Source organism: Platalea leucorodia (assembly GCF_965183815.1).
Source record: "Platalea leucorodia genome assembly, chromosome: 2".
NCBI lineage: Eukaryota > Metazoa > Chordata > Aves > Pelecaniformes > Threskiornithidae > Platalea > Platalea leucorodia.
This window is the reverse complement of record NC_138824.1, coordinates 130,951,239-130,964,125: the sequence shown is the minus strand read 5'-3', so window position 1 is coordinate 130,964,125 and position 12,887 is coordinate 130,951,239. Positions and strand designations below refer to the sequence as shown.

General features: G+C 56.6%; 1 protein-coding gene across 1 annotated transcript; it reads left to right on the top strand.

The window, feature by feature from the left end:
- Positions 1-9,472: 9,472 nt before the first annotated feature.
- GPR162 (G protein-coupled receptor 162) lies at positions 9,473-12,871 on the top strand (the record flags this gene model as incomplete). The annotated part of the gene is made up of 4 exons (XM_082334441.1): positions 9,473-10,312; positions 11,127-11,316; positions 11,886-12,037; positions 12,204-12,871. The coding sequence occupies 4 exons, from the start codon at positions 9,473-9,475 to the stop codon at positions 12,729-12,731; spliced, it is 1,710 nt and encodes a 569-aa protein (XP_082190567.1). The 3' UTR covers positions 12,732-12,871.
- Positions 12,872-12,887: the final 16 nt, after the last annotated feature.

Sequence of the window (12,887 nt, the reverse complement as noted above, 5' to 3'; positions counted from 1 at the left end):
CTGGCAGCGCTGCCCGCAGCTGTCGAAGCCAGGAGGCAGCACAGCCGCCCCAGCACAGCCCTGATCTCCTGCTAGCAGGCGGCAGCGCAGTCTCCGAGCCAGGCTGGTCCTCTCATGGGGTGAGGAGTTGCACCGCGTGGACGCACGACCCTTAGGAACCCCAGTGCCGCGTTCTGCTCTCTTCCAAGGGCTGGAAGAGGGACGCTGAGTCCCCGCAAGCGACCAAAGGCTGTGTCCCCACTCACAGCTGGGATGGACCTTCAAAGTGCCGTCAGGCTCACGCCCCCACCATCGGTGCAGAAGGTCCCTCCGCTTGTATCCAGGTGGCCTGGCCGGTGTTACAGCGGACGCGGTGGTGCCACTGGGATGCCTGTAAGTGCACAGCCGCATCCACAGATGCACAGCTTCCAGTTCTCCCATCTGGATGGGCGTAAACAAGAATGATAAGCCTTCCTCAACACTGCACGTTTCCTCAGTAGGTCTCCCGATCTCAACAGTCGTGACCCTGCCCTACTCTACTTGAAACTCACCTGCAAGCACAAACCATTCTAGGCTCCGATCTCATAAATCTCTTTTTTTGGCAGCTCTCCTGTCTGTATCTTTTCATATGATGACCTTCTTTGTTCCCTAGATGCACAGACTGCCCTGATTGAGAGAAAAGTCATCCACAGAGCGAGTCGTAGACGGGCTTTGCTTTCCACCCGAGTGCAATACTGAAAGCTTCAGTGTGGGCTTCAAGGCAGTACAGAGGTGGAGATTCAGACCACATAAGAACAAGCTTGTGCAAAACGTGTCTATGTAGATGTACTTGACGAGTCCCCGGCTGGAGTGGATTGCAGTAACGTCTTGCCCAGGCCGGGGCTGCAGTAATACAGCAGCACGTTCCCCTTCGGACACAACACGCTGCCTTCGCAGCCCGTGCAGCAGGCAACGCTGTGGCAACAGCGCTCCTCTGCGGCACTGAAGACAGAGATGAGAAGCCAGGTGTCCCTATCAGATCACTTTTGTCTGGTCCCTTCCTTGTGGCATCCCAGGGCTTTACAGGCTATGTTGCACGTATCCTGGTCCTCCTTCTCAGGAGGCATCGAGGACTTCTCCCTTTGCTAGGTGCGACGAGGGTGTATCTACACTATGCAACAGAATACTGCCTCTGCCTGACGCGAACCACAGTGACGTACAACTCTACAAAGCAGCAAACACAATGACAGACGCATTTCATCGTGTGGCGACAGCTCATCAGAGTAGCCCTGAGATGATGGCAGCACTCAGCAAGGCATACACGGCAATACTTACAAAACGACAACGGCAACCAGAGCTCTGTGCAGTGATGTGGAAACATCACGGAAAGCAAGAATTTAGAAAAAAATGAGAAGTGCTGGTTTTCCCTAACGTGTTGGTCTTTCTGGTGCTACTGTTCCCCACATTTCTGGGCTGCAGAAGGGAAAAAGCACATGCTTCAGTCCTTTGGACCCACCTCCAATGCATGGTCCCCTGCCAGGACCCACAGACCTGCTTGCTCCAGCGGAGGACGGGGCTCGGACGCAGCTGAGGCTAATCCGCCCTGTCCAGGTTTGCTGAACCAGAAACACGTGGGCTGAAATAACCCCGGCCCATAGCTCTACCTCCCCGAGCCCCTCCTGCTTCCTAGTTTCTGCCTGGCCTTTGAGGGCACGCGCGGCGGTGGTTCGGTGGATGCTGTCAGCCCGGATACACCGAGGCAGTCCACGTGACTCACGCTCCCCGCGGGCTCTGCAGCCAAGCGCTCGCATCCCTCGGCCTTCAGAGTCAAACGACCCTGTGTGTTTCTTTGCGTGTTCCCAAGGTCTAGAAGGGAGGAAGCTGTGCACTTCAGGCTCTTCTAATTTCTTTTTATCTCAGGGGGGAAAAGAAAGAACAGTTTTCAGCGTCCATTTGAGTGGCTCATCAGCTTAATGCAGCTGCAGAAAGAGAGCAGCTTCCATCTGCCCGTCTCGGAGGTGAGGGTAGAGTAGGAGTACCAGATCCTTGCAGATGCTCAGCTCTGGACTGCTTCCTTTCTGAGCGCATTCCCACGTGCGTGTTTACAAGGAGGGACCCCAGGGTTCGTTAGTGCGCTCACATCCCAGCAACCCCTTCAAACCACGGCGGGCTGCCTTTGCCTCCCGCGTGTCAGCATCCTTCCCCAGCGTCTCCCCTGAAGAAGTCTTTGGCTCTCCTCCTGTTCGTTTTTTATCCAGCTTGGCCAAGCCTTAGACATGCTTCCAGATTGGGAGAATTAGAGAATAGCAGAATAAGAGGTGGTGGCAGACTGCCTCGCTGGCAAGGAATCAAAAGGGAAGAGAGGAGAAACCCCAGCTCCTCGATGCTTCGGCACCAGCCGGCCGGTGTCAAAGTGCCCGTTTCAGGCTCCGGTGCTGGGAAGTCCCTCCTCTGAGCTTATCTGTGAGCTGCGTGGAGGTGAGGTCCTGGAGATGAACAGCAGGAACAGCGATGCTGGCTCTGGAAGGACCACGGCTCCGGAGGGGCCACCACACCAGCTGGAACGAGGAGGGAAGCCAGAGAGCTTCCCTGGCACGGGCCAGCTCCTGAAATCCCAGCCTATTTTGAATTAAGAAAAGATTGTCCTGGTCTTGAGAAACCTCAGACATACTTAGACAAGCTAGGGGAACAGGTGGTAAACTGAAAATTGCAATTCTGTGTTACAAATCCAAAGAAAAGAAATCATTTCAGCTCCTTCCAGATATCGTAAGTTCCCCGATTAATGATTCAAGAGCTCCTAATTATCCTTTCTGTGTATGAGAACAAACAAGGAAGCGTTCAGTAATTTTGGAAAGTGGCATAATTAAGTACTGAAATGACATTTTTACATCCTTTACAGACTGGAACTCACTGTGCTGGGCTATCAGTGAGGCCGCAAGGGCAGGAGGGATGAAAAGGGGGTCAGTAACACCGAGAAGAACAGACACGGCATTACCTCGGGCGGGGAGGGGGGCGAGGGAGCGGGAGGATATACAGACCTCTGCCAAACGGCCGGCAGCGTCACAACAACCTCGCATCTGAGAAGCCTACCCTGGTATTTCCTTTTCTCAAGGAAAATATCATATTTATGTATGTGACAGAGGAAAAAAAAATCTGTTAGAAGGTGCCCAGCTGTGGAAGGAAAAACATTCAGCTGTAAACAAGCCCCCACAAGTTCCAGTCCTAGTTTTTACATTGCAAGCCTTTAATATTTCTGTGTAGCTCACAACCAGCATTATTCGTCTGTCCCCTGATGTGAGCTATTACCACTTGCCCATTTTGCCGATGAATTATCCAAGAAACCTTCACTAAATCTTTCCGTACGGTGCTAGAAATAGAATCTAAGGTTTGGATATGACAAAGCGACATCGCAGCCGCTGTCTTTTCGGAAGGAATATGCTAACGCATCTGCTTGGCTGGATTCTTGTTAGCCATTAACCGCGCCCTGCTCAAAGAGCCAGGAAGGATGCCAGGAAACCTGCTTGCAAGCACACCAGCCTAGCCTCACAAGAGGCCGTGTAAGCCACGTTGGGGCTCTCAGGATGGATTTAATCGCGTCCGTGATCTGCGAGAAACGTGTGTAAACCTCCCGTGGTCACTATCAAAGTCCTGAGTAAGCTGCGAACCCTCAAAGCCCCGTGAAGTCAAGCTGGCTATTCTGTTAATGCTTTTGCTTTTCGGATTCTGGTGTTTGTTTCTCGGTTAATGAGCTCTGTTCCTTTAAAAATCCAGGGCACCTCTGGGAAAAGCATTTCCCTGGACCTGCAGAGCTGCTGTCCAGAAAAAAACCTGATCTTTATGCAATGAACTTTTCCAGAAAAACATTTCTTACCCTGACATTGTAACAGTGGTGTTCCTTTGGGCCTGGATGCCTTAGGATATTCTAGTGAGCTACTGAGCCTTTAGACAACAGATCACTGGTCGGAGTCCAGCCTGGTTCTGTACGAATTAAAAATCACTGCCAGCTCTGTAAATCCGTCTAGGAGATGAGTCGGGGGGGTCTCACTTCATGCCAAGACTTGCTAGATACAGAGGGAATGCTGTACCCGCAGGGAACCCTGCACCGTGGGGCTTCAGGATCCCCAGAGCCGAGCATCGGTGCTCCTTTGGACGTGCACTGTCAATACACGGCGCATACACCGCTGCGACCCACCGCTTATCAACAGCAGTGAAACCAGGTGTCTGGAAATCCTAAGCAAATAAAGAGAGTCTTTGAAATCCATTTCGATGAGGTGGATGGATGGACGAGCATCTGCTGGGGAGTATGACAGCCCTAGGGTAAACGCACTCCTCCTTCCCACAGAGTTCATTCTGCTTCCCAGTAAATCTTCAATTTTGTGCTTTCGTTCCAACGAAGAACCCAGCCACATTTGCAAACACAAGAAGCCTCCTGAAGGCAGGAGGACCTGTCGCCACCCAGCTCGGCTCACCAACCTGTCGGGCGTAGCCCAAGCCATGACGAGGTCCCTACCTGAGCGGAGCTGAGGCAAGCAGGCAGCATAGAAAGTGCCGGAAACTTGGTTCGCTGTTTCCCTGAGATAACAAGAGGATTTATTCACCCACGCAGGCAGGCTAACAACTCACACTGAGGAGACTCAACTTCTGAATCAGAAGAGGATGGTAATGTGGAAGTTATCACATTAAGTGATTCATACAAATGACACAATGGGAGATGCACAAATGTTTACATTTGTGGATACAGACCTTTGCAGTTCAAGGCACAAACCCCCCGCAAATGCGAGGAGTTGAAAAGAAATGATTGATGGGGGCCGTAATTGTCCCTTCTCACGTCTTTGGCTCCTGCCATCGCTGGACCGATCACCGAGATGAACCAGCTCGGGGCTGGTCCACCGTGGCAGGTCCGGCGTGCCGGAGAATAGCCACAGCAGCCCTGTCACCACCCGCCTGCCTCAAAAACCTCTCTTATCACCTACCTGAGGCAAAGCTGGGTCTGTTCTAGCGGTTCCTGATTCTACTCACTCGATGCAAACAGGTCTTGTCGCAGAGATGATCCCTTTTATACCTCTGGAACTGCCTTCACCGCTGCCCCTAGGCCTGAGAACCCGCAGCACCTCCAGCTTCCTTACTCAGGAGTCTCTCCTTCTGCTGACCATACAAACCTCAGACGAAATCCCGTGGTATCCAAGGCACTCGGCATCACCTCAGACAATATTTAGAATGAGGTATGAGATCTGCCCTGTCAGAGGGGGTGATAAAGCTGAGCAGACCCTGGATCTGTAGGGTCAGGTCCACTTTAGCAAACAGGGTGATGCAGCAGGAGCAGATCTGTAGGGGAAAAGAGCTGACGCTGAGGACTCAGCGGCCATGTCTGGGGGCTTCCTTCAGACTAACCCTGGCCCAGGGGTTAGTCTGGGGTTAGTCCCAGCAAAGCTGAATTCTCATAGTCCTCACAGCACCTTTGCTGCAGACCTTGCAGGTCCTTTCACCTGCATTGCACATGTTCTCCTGATCCAAACGGGGGTGCTAATGCAGCTGCACCCTAACAGTCCAGAAACATGGACTCCCATCCCACCCAGTTCAGATGGAGGAGTAGACATCCCTTCTTAAAAGGAACAAAGACGAGGAAGGTGTTGGTGCCTTCACTTCAGTAGCAAGACGGTAACAGGAAAATGAGATGCCTGTTGCCTCGTGAAGACTTTCTAGCCAGGCTTGCCCTTGCTGAGGTGAGGCAGCTGGCGAGGGAGCTTTACCCCTCCGACGCGACCGACCCACTCCTCTGAGCACAACTCCCGCTCCATCTCCTTCCTTCTCTTCCCCTTTCCCTGTTCGTGGGACCACGCTGCTGGCTGGCGATGGAAGAGGCCATTGCGGCAGCTGAGCAAACTGAGTCACCTCCGCTACCAGGGCTCACCCTGGGCACCCAGCGTCCTGGGCACCAAGCGTCCTGGGCGCCCTGCCCTCCAAGCAGCCCTGGCGGCGCCCCGTTAGCACTAGCTCTTTGCCTTTCCCCTCACATCAGCATCCATCCCCTCGACGTCTCTTAGGGCCTGGCTGCCTCCTCGTAACCCTCTTTTTCTTTGGGAACGGGAGCCTGGCACCTTCTTATCCCGTGACTCCCGTTCCCGGGCGCGGCCGGGCTCGCCCCGTGGGGCGGGAGGGATGGATGCGGGAGGGATGGATACGGGAGGGATGGATGTGGGAGGGATGGATGCGGGAGGGATGGATACGGGAGGGATGGATGCGGGAGGGACGAATGCGGGAGGGACGAATGCGGGAGGGATGGATACGGGAGGGATGGATGCGGGAGGGACGGATGCGGGAGGGATGGATGCGGGACAGATGGATGCGGGAGGGATGGATGCGGGAGTGATGAACGCGGGAGGGATGGATACGGGAGGGACGGATACGGGAGGGACGGATGCGGGAGTGATGAATGCGGGACAGATGGATGCGGGAGGGACGGATACGGGAGGGACGGATGCGGGAGGGATGGATGCGGGAGGGACGGATGCGGGAGGGATGGATGCGGGAGCAGCCCCCGCGGCTGGGCCCTGGCCAAGCCCGGCTCCGGGAGCCGCGCGTAGCCGGGCAGAGCCGGGCGCAGCCCGGCCCGGGGCCGGGGCCGGGGCCGGGGCCGGGGCCGGGGCGGCGGCTCCCGCTGCCGCTGCCGCTGCCGGCCGGCCGTCCCGCCCCCTGGCTGCTCGGCCCGGCGGTGCTCCCGCCGCCGCTCCCCGCCGCCGCTCCCCGCCCCTCAGCCCCTCGCCGTCGCCCCGCCTGGCGGATGGCCGGAGCTCGGGGCCGGGGCGGCTGCCTGCGGCGTCGGCTGCGGCGGCCGGGGCCGGGGGCCGGCAGAGCCGGCGCTCACAACCGCGCGGGGCGCCCGTCGCCATGGCAGCGCTTGCTCCGGCGAGAGGTAAGATGGGTCCCCCCGGCCCCCGCCGCCGCCATCGGCCCCCGCCGCCGGCCCCCGCTCCGCTCCGCTCCGCCGGGCGCAGGGAGGCGCCGCCGCCGGCCCCGGCCGCGCCCCGGGGGCTCCGCGGCCCCGGCCCCCGCTTCGCTCCCCCGCCGCCCCTCCGGCCGTGCCCGGGCTGCCGGGCGGGGGGCGAAGGGAGGGGGCGGCGGGGCCAGCACCGCACCGGCCGCCCGCATCCCCCGGCCCCCCCCGCCCCCCGGGTTTCTCCGCTCTCCCTTGCCGTTATTCTGGGTCATCTTCCCCCCAGACCCCCGCCCTCGCCTTCCCCTGAGTCAGCGGCCCCTCTCACCGCTGGTGGGATGAAGAGGGGGGGCTCTGGTCGGGGAGCAGGGCCAGGTGAGGATGGGTTTTCCCCGACCCGGCCATCCCGCATCAGCCCCGGGGCTCTCCCATCTGCGGGAGCGGGAGGACCGCAGCTCGGAGCGGAATTGGGCCCCGAAGGCAGCAGGGCAGGAGGGTTCCTGCCTCATCCAGGGAACAGCGTGGGCCACCAGAACAAGCTGGGTGGGAAGGGCGGCAGAAGGAGGTGCCGCAAGGAAATTCATTCCCCTGGGATTATCAATCAGGGCCGGCTAGCTTCCTAAGTGTCTCCAGAAGCCACAGGCCTAACTGCAAGAGCGGTGGCACCGAGGGGAAAAAAAGATGAACCAGGGCAGAAGGGGGGCATGGCCAATCCAGCCACGGCAAAGTGCCCCAAGCAGGGAGGAAAAGCCTCAGGTGGTTACGGAGAGGGTGAGAAAATAGGGAGAAGCAAAAGGGGAGGGGTGGGAACTGAGCCACTATCTCAGACTGAGGGGGCACGGATCCATCCACAGAAAGATTAAGTTTACATCTGCTCCGGACAAGGAGCAGGCCTATACCTTCCTGGAATATACTGCTTGGGCATCCCCTATAGATTAAGACAGGAGAGGGGGGTCTGGGCTCGTAGGACCGGGGGTCACTGGCAAAGGGGAGTAGTCTCAGGACTAGGTTAGCCGTCCCGTTCGCTGGGTTGGTAACCGCAGGGTGTCTGGAGACCAAAGCTGCTTGAGCTCAAACGCCCTAGGGCGGGTGAGGCGTGCGGCCGAAAGATTGGTGCTTCGAGACCGCGGGATGGCAGGGTGTTGCTGGAGTGGTGGCACGCACCCGTGGATGGGACGGGACGGGACGAGAGCGGCAGGTTGCCATCCAGAGCGCTGGCGGAGAAAAAGCTGAGGTCTGAAGACTGGCGGAGCTGCGGGAGCTGTACAGCGGGAGCGAGGGGTGTCGGAGCGGGTGCGTGGGGAAGGCAGGACCCGCGGGGCGGGGAGCGAGGCGAATCAGGCCTTCCATTGCAGAAATGGCGTGAGTAATGCTTTGGGTAGGGAGCCTCAGACTGGAAGGGCAGGGAGCGCAGGGGGTCTCAGCAGCACTGGAAGGAGTTGCTGGGGGCCGGAGGCCAGCCTGAGGTACGTAGGGACTGGTGCAAATCTGGCTCTTCGGCCCTGAAAGACACGGGGAGTGCTCTGCACAGCCTAAATCATGACCAGGTGTTTCTGTGGGCAAGGAGAGAGGGGGATCCGGGGAGAGAGAATGATCTTAAATTACTTTTTCTCTTTTGTCTCTTCTACAGTGAACCTCGTGCCCTGAGTCTCCAAGGGAACCTTTGAAAAGGATCTTCCCCTCCCCGCCATCTCCTTATTGTCTGCCAGCTCTGCCCTGCGCTGTGCAGGGAAGCTTGAAAGAGCAGGCTGAGCCCTGGATGACAGCAAAAAGGACAATGTAGCGAGCGTGCTGTGAGGTCTTGGATAGGGAACCCTCTGAATCTTGTTCCTCACCCTTCGCTCTCCGCTGACGGCTCTCCAACAGCCTTTGGCAGGAACATCTACCTGGCCACGAGCGTGGCATTTGGCGAGAGGGGGATTACGCACGGTGTACGCGCCACCCTCACCATTTCCGCGGGACCTTTGTCCTGCCGCCCGTCTTCTCCGAAACTCTTGGCTAGCTCCTCGTTCACTAGGACGCTGGGCAGCAGGCACCTGCTCCTACCAAACTGTTCGGAGTCCCCAGCAGTCCCTGTTTGCGTGTGGCCTTCACCAGTCCCAGCAGAAGGTGGTCCCTGAGAGAAAAGGTGCCTGGTGGGCACATGAAGTAAGGAGAGCTTTTTCTTTGGGGGAAGAGCGGAGGAGGGGGATGAAATAGATGGGGAGGAAAAAAGAAAGTGAGCCCAAGCGAGTGAGGGAAGAAGCACTGGCAAGCGTTCATGAGAGAGAGAGAGAAAGAAGGTGGAAGAAAGAAAAAGAAAGAGAACAAGGGAAAAAACAGGTGAAGAAGTTAGAACAAGGGAAAGAAATATAAGCAAACAGAAGGGAAAGGGAGGACTGAAAGTGAGACGGAGTTGACGGCTGCTCCGCTAGCACCTGGTGGCAATGCCTTGAGGAACCCCTCCGGCGTGCGTACACCTCGCGTCGCAGCAGCAGCAGCAGATGAGGAGGGACGTGGCTCCCCCAGTGCGGAGTCCCACTCGCCCTCTCACAAAATCCCAGCGGCGGGGACAGGGTGCAGCCTAGCAGGGGCGGCAGCATGGGGGACTCTGAATCAGAGTCCACCTTGCACAACAACTCGCTGTGGTGGCTGGCGTGTGGGATGTTAGCGCTGTTGGCCAACTCTTGGATTATCCTCAGCATCACGGCCAAACAACAGAAACACAAGCCCCTGGAGCTGCTGCTATGCTTCCTTGCCGGGACCCACATCCTTATGGCAGCGGTACCCCTCACCACCTATGCCGTGGTGCAGCTGCGGCGTGAGTCCTCCGACTACGACTGGAACGAAAGCATCTGCAAGGTCTTTGTCTCCACGTACTACACCCTGGCGCTGGCCACCTGCTTCACAGTGGCCTCCCTTTCCTACCACCGAATGTGGATGGTGAGATGGCCAGTCAACTACCGGCTGAGCAATGCCAAGAAGCAGGCTCTGCACGCAGTCATGGGTATCTGGATGGTATCGTTCATCCTCTCCACCCTGCCCTCCATCGGCTGGCACAACAACGGCGAGCGCTACTATGCCCGTGGCTGCCAGTTCATTGTCAGCAAGATAGGGCTGGGCTTTGGTGTCTGCTTTAGCCTCCTGCTGCTCGGAGGAATCGTCATGGGCTTGGTGTGCGTGGGTATCACTTTCTACCAGACCCTGTGGGCACACAGAAGACGCCGGCGGTGCCGCCATCAGAGGGCGGAGGAAGCGTCATCCTGCTCTTCATCAGCGCACACCACTTTCAACGTGCCGGCCATTGTAGTGGAGGACGTACGAGGCAAGAGGAGGTCTTCACTGGATGGCTCTGAGTCAGCCAAGACCTCCTTGCAGATGACCAACCTCATCAGCGCCATTGTCTTCCTGTATGACACGCTCACTGGGGTGCCTATCTTGGTAAGCAACGAGTTCTCCCTTTCCCTTCAGAGTCTGCAGTTAAACTAAATTTCAGTTCCTCTCGAGTTTTAAAGAAACTCTTGTCTTCTTTCCAACAGCCACAGAGTTGCCGCATCTGAATCTGTGTTATTCTGAGGGTCGGTTTTTAAAAGATTGCAGTAATTCTCTCATTCTTCCGCAGAAGCATTTTCTTAAGACAAATCAAAGCTTGGGGCATACACACCACGCTGCTAAAACCACTGGTGAAAGTTTTAAGTGGCTAAGAGGAGACGAAATTATTCTGCAAACTTACAGGGGGATCTACCTCTGTAAAAACAATGAGATTTCTGTTTCTCCGGTTTGCTTCTGGAGAACTGATACACCAGCTTTAAAAGCTGTTGCAGGCAGGTTTTTTTTTTGCTTTTATGGTCATAGTCAGCACTCAGGTTTTGGCTGGCTGGTTGATTCTCTGCAAAACTGGAGAGCTGGGGAAGTTCTCAAAGGGAACCATTAAGAGAACAGAGGCTTAGTCACAGCTTTTTTTTTTTTTTTCCCAGTGGCTGTGTCCTTTGTTAGCACCTATTTAGCTCCAGCTCGTAATGTGCACGGGGAAGAAGGGATGCTAACACCAGGTCTCACGTTAGAGATACGACAGCTCGCAATATGGCCCAGCAAATCTGGGGCAACACCCCAGGAACAGTTTTTCAAAGGGGCACAGGGTAATTGCTTGATGAATCCTTTATAGACAGATTGTGTTCTACAGAATTGACTCCCATTATCTTGATCCCCGCTTCTGTCTTCTTTCTCGGCATTGTTTCTCTCTCTTACCTCGAAGGTCGTGAGCTTTTTTAGCCTGCGCTATGATACGGCCCCCACCTGGATGGTCCTGGCTGTGCTCTGGTGCTCCATGGTGCAGACCCTGCTGCTCCCCTCCTTCATCTGGTCCTGCGAGCGCTACCGAGCAGATCTCCGCACCGTGTGGGAGCAGTGTGTGGCTATCATGTCTGAGGAAGACGGAGATGATGGTAAGCTCCTCACCACCCCAGTCACCTTTCTTCACCAACCCCCTCCCCTGCAGAGGAAAGAGGGGTCTGCCTTGGGAAAAGGACCTGACGGCACTAGGAGTGGTGGTGTGGGTGGCTAGGCAGGATTCAGGTGATAGCTTGGAGATGGCAACCACGAGAAAATTTATTCTGGAGAAGGCTCTGCCACTCACTTGCTGCCTTAGGACTCACTAGCATCCAGGAAAAATTAGTGCAACATCCTTCACAGTAGATGCAAGAGTAGAGACGATGTGTACAGCTGCCAAACCGCAACAAAAATGACACACCGGGCCTCAGCCCAGCTCGCTGATCCAAAGGTTCAAGTTCTGGCAGTGAGCGATTCAAAAGTGAGACAGAAGAAACAGGGGAGTCTCTGGGTGCTTTAGTGCTGCTGCAAGCAGAAAGACGAGGTCCTTGTTCCGAGGTGAGCCCTGAGGGCTGCAAGTAGGGCAACAGAAGTCAGACAAACGTTAGGATGGCGTCCAGGTGCCCTGACAACGCTCCTCTTCTGGCTGAAAAGTGTTGACTGCCATTCTCCTCTTTGCCAACAGATGGTGTGTGTGATGATTATGGTGATGGCAGGATCTGCAAAGTGAGATTTGATGCGAACGGTGCTGCAGCTGTGAAGCGGGACTCCCGGGACATCAAGCTGCTACCCATGCACCACATGTTGTTGCCCCAGGACAAGGTGCACTATCTGCAGGTGAGCCGTGAGCTAGCAGGGGCAGCCCCACAACCCACTGCCTTCTCTGTCAGTCTCCCCCGCCTTGGTGTCCTCTTGACTCTCTTCTCTGAGAAAGCCTCAGCTACTCCCCTCCTGTTCTGTCTCTTCACGTCTTCCATCACCTTCCTCCTTCTCTGTTTTCCAGGTCCCTATCTCCCGGAGAATGTCACATGATGAGACTAACATCTTCTCCGCCCACCGCTCTGCTCCATCCTTCCTACACAAGTGGTCTTCATCTGACGACATCCGCATTTCCACCCCCCGCAAGCCTGGAGGCCCCGGCTTCTTGCCTCCTCAGCTGCACGACTACCAGCACCGCCGGCGGCCCCCAGAAGATGAGCTGACGACCCTACGGCAGTTTTTGGAGGGGGGGCTGATGCCCCGGGGCTCCAGCTCCAGCGCCTGCTTCTTCCGAGATGAGATCACCATGTTCATCGACGAGACGCCACAACCCACCCCAGCCTGCAGCCCACGGCACTCCCGTCTCCCGCTCGCATCACGCCGCGATCGCCGCCTCTCCCTCGGCAGCAGAGAGGAGGAGAACGCCGACCGGCCACGGCGCTGCTCCTTGGCTGGCAACGAAGCCTGGCATCTGCAGGACGGAGAGCAGGCGCCGCGTGAAAGGACCCTTGAGGCCTGCGAGGCACAGACCTTCCAGGATCCCAAACTATGAGAGACAGCATCGAAAACATTCAGTGCCATCACGATTTTTAAATAAAACTTCAAGTGTTCCCTTTGTCCCCGGACCCGATCACTAATTTGCATTCTCATCTTTCTCGCCAGCAGGCAGGAAACACGGCACCCCACGCTGGTGGGGGAAAAAGAAGTG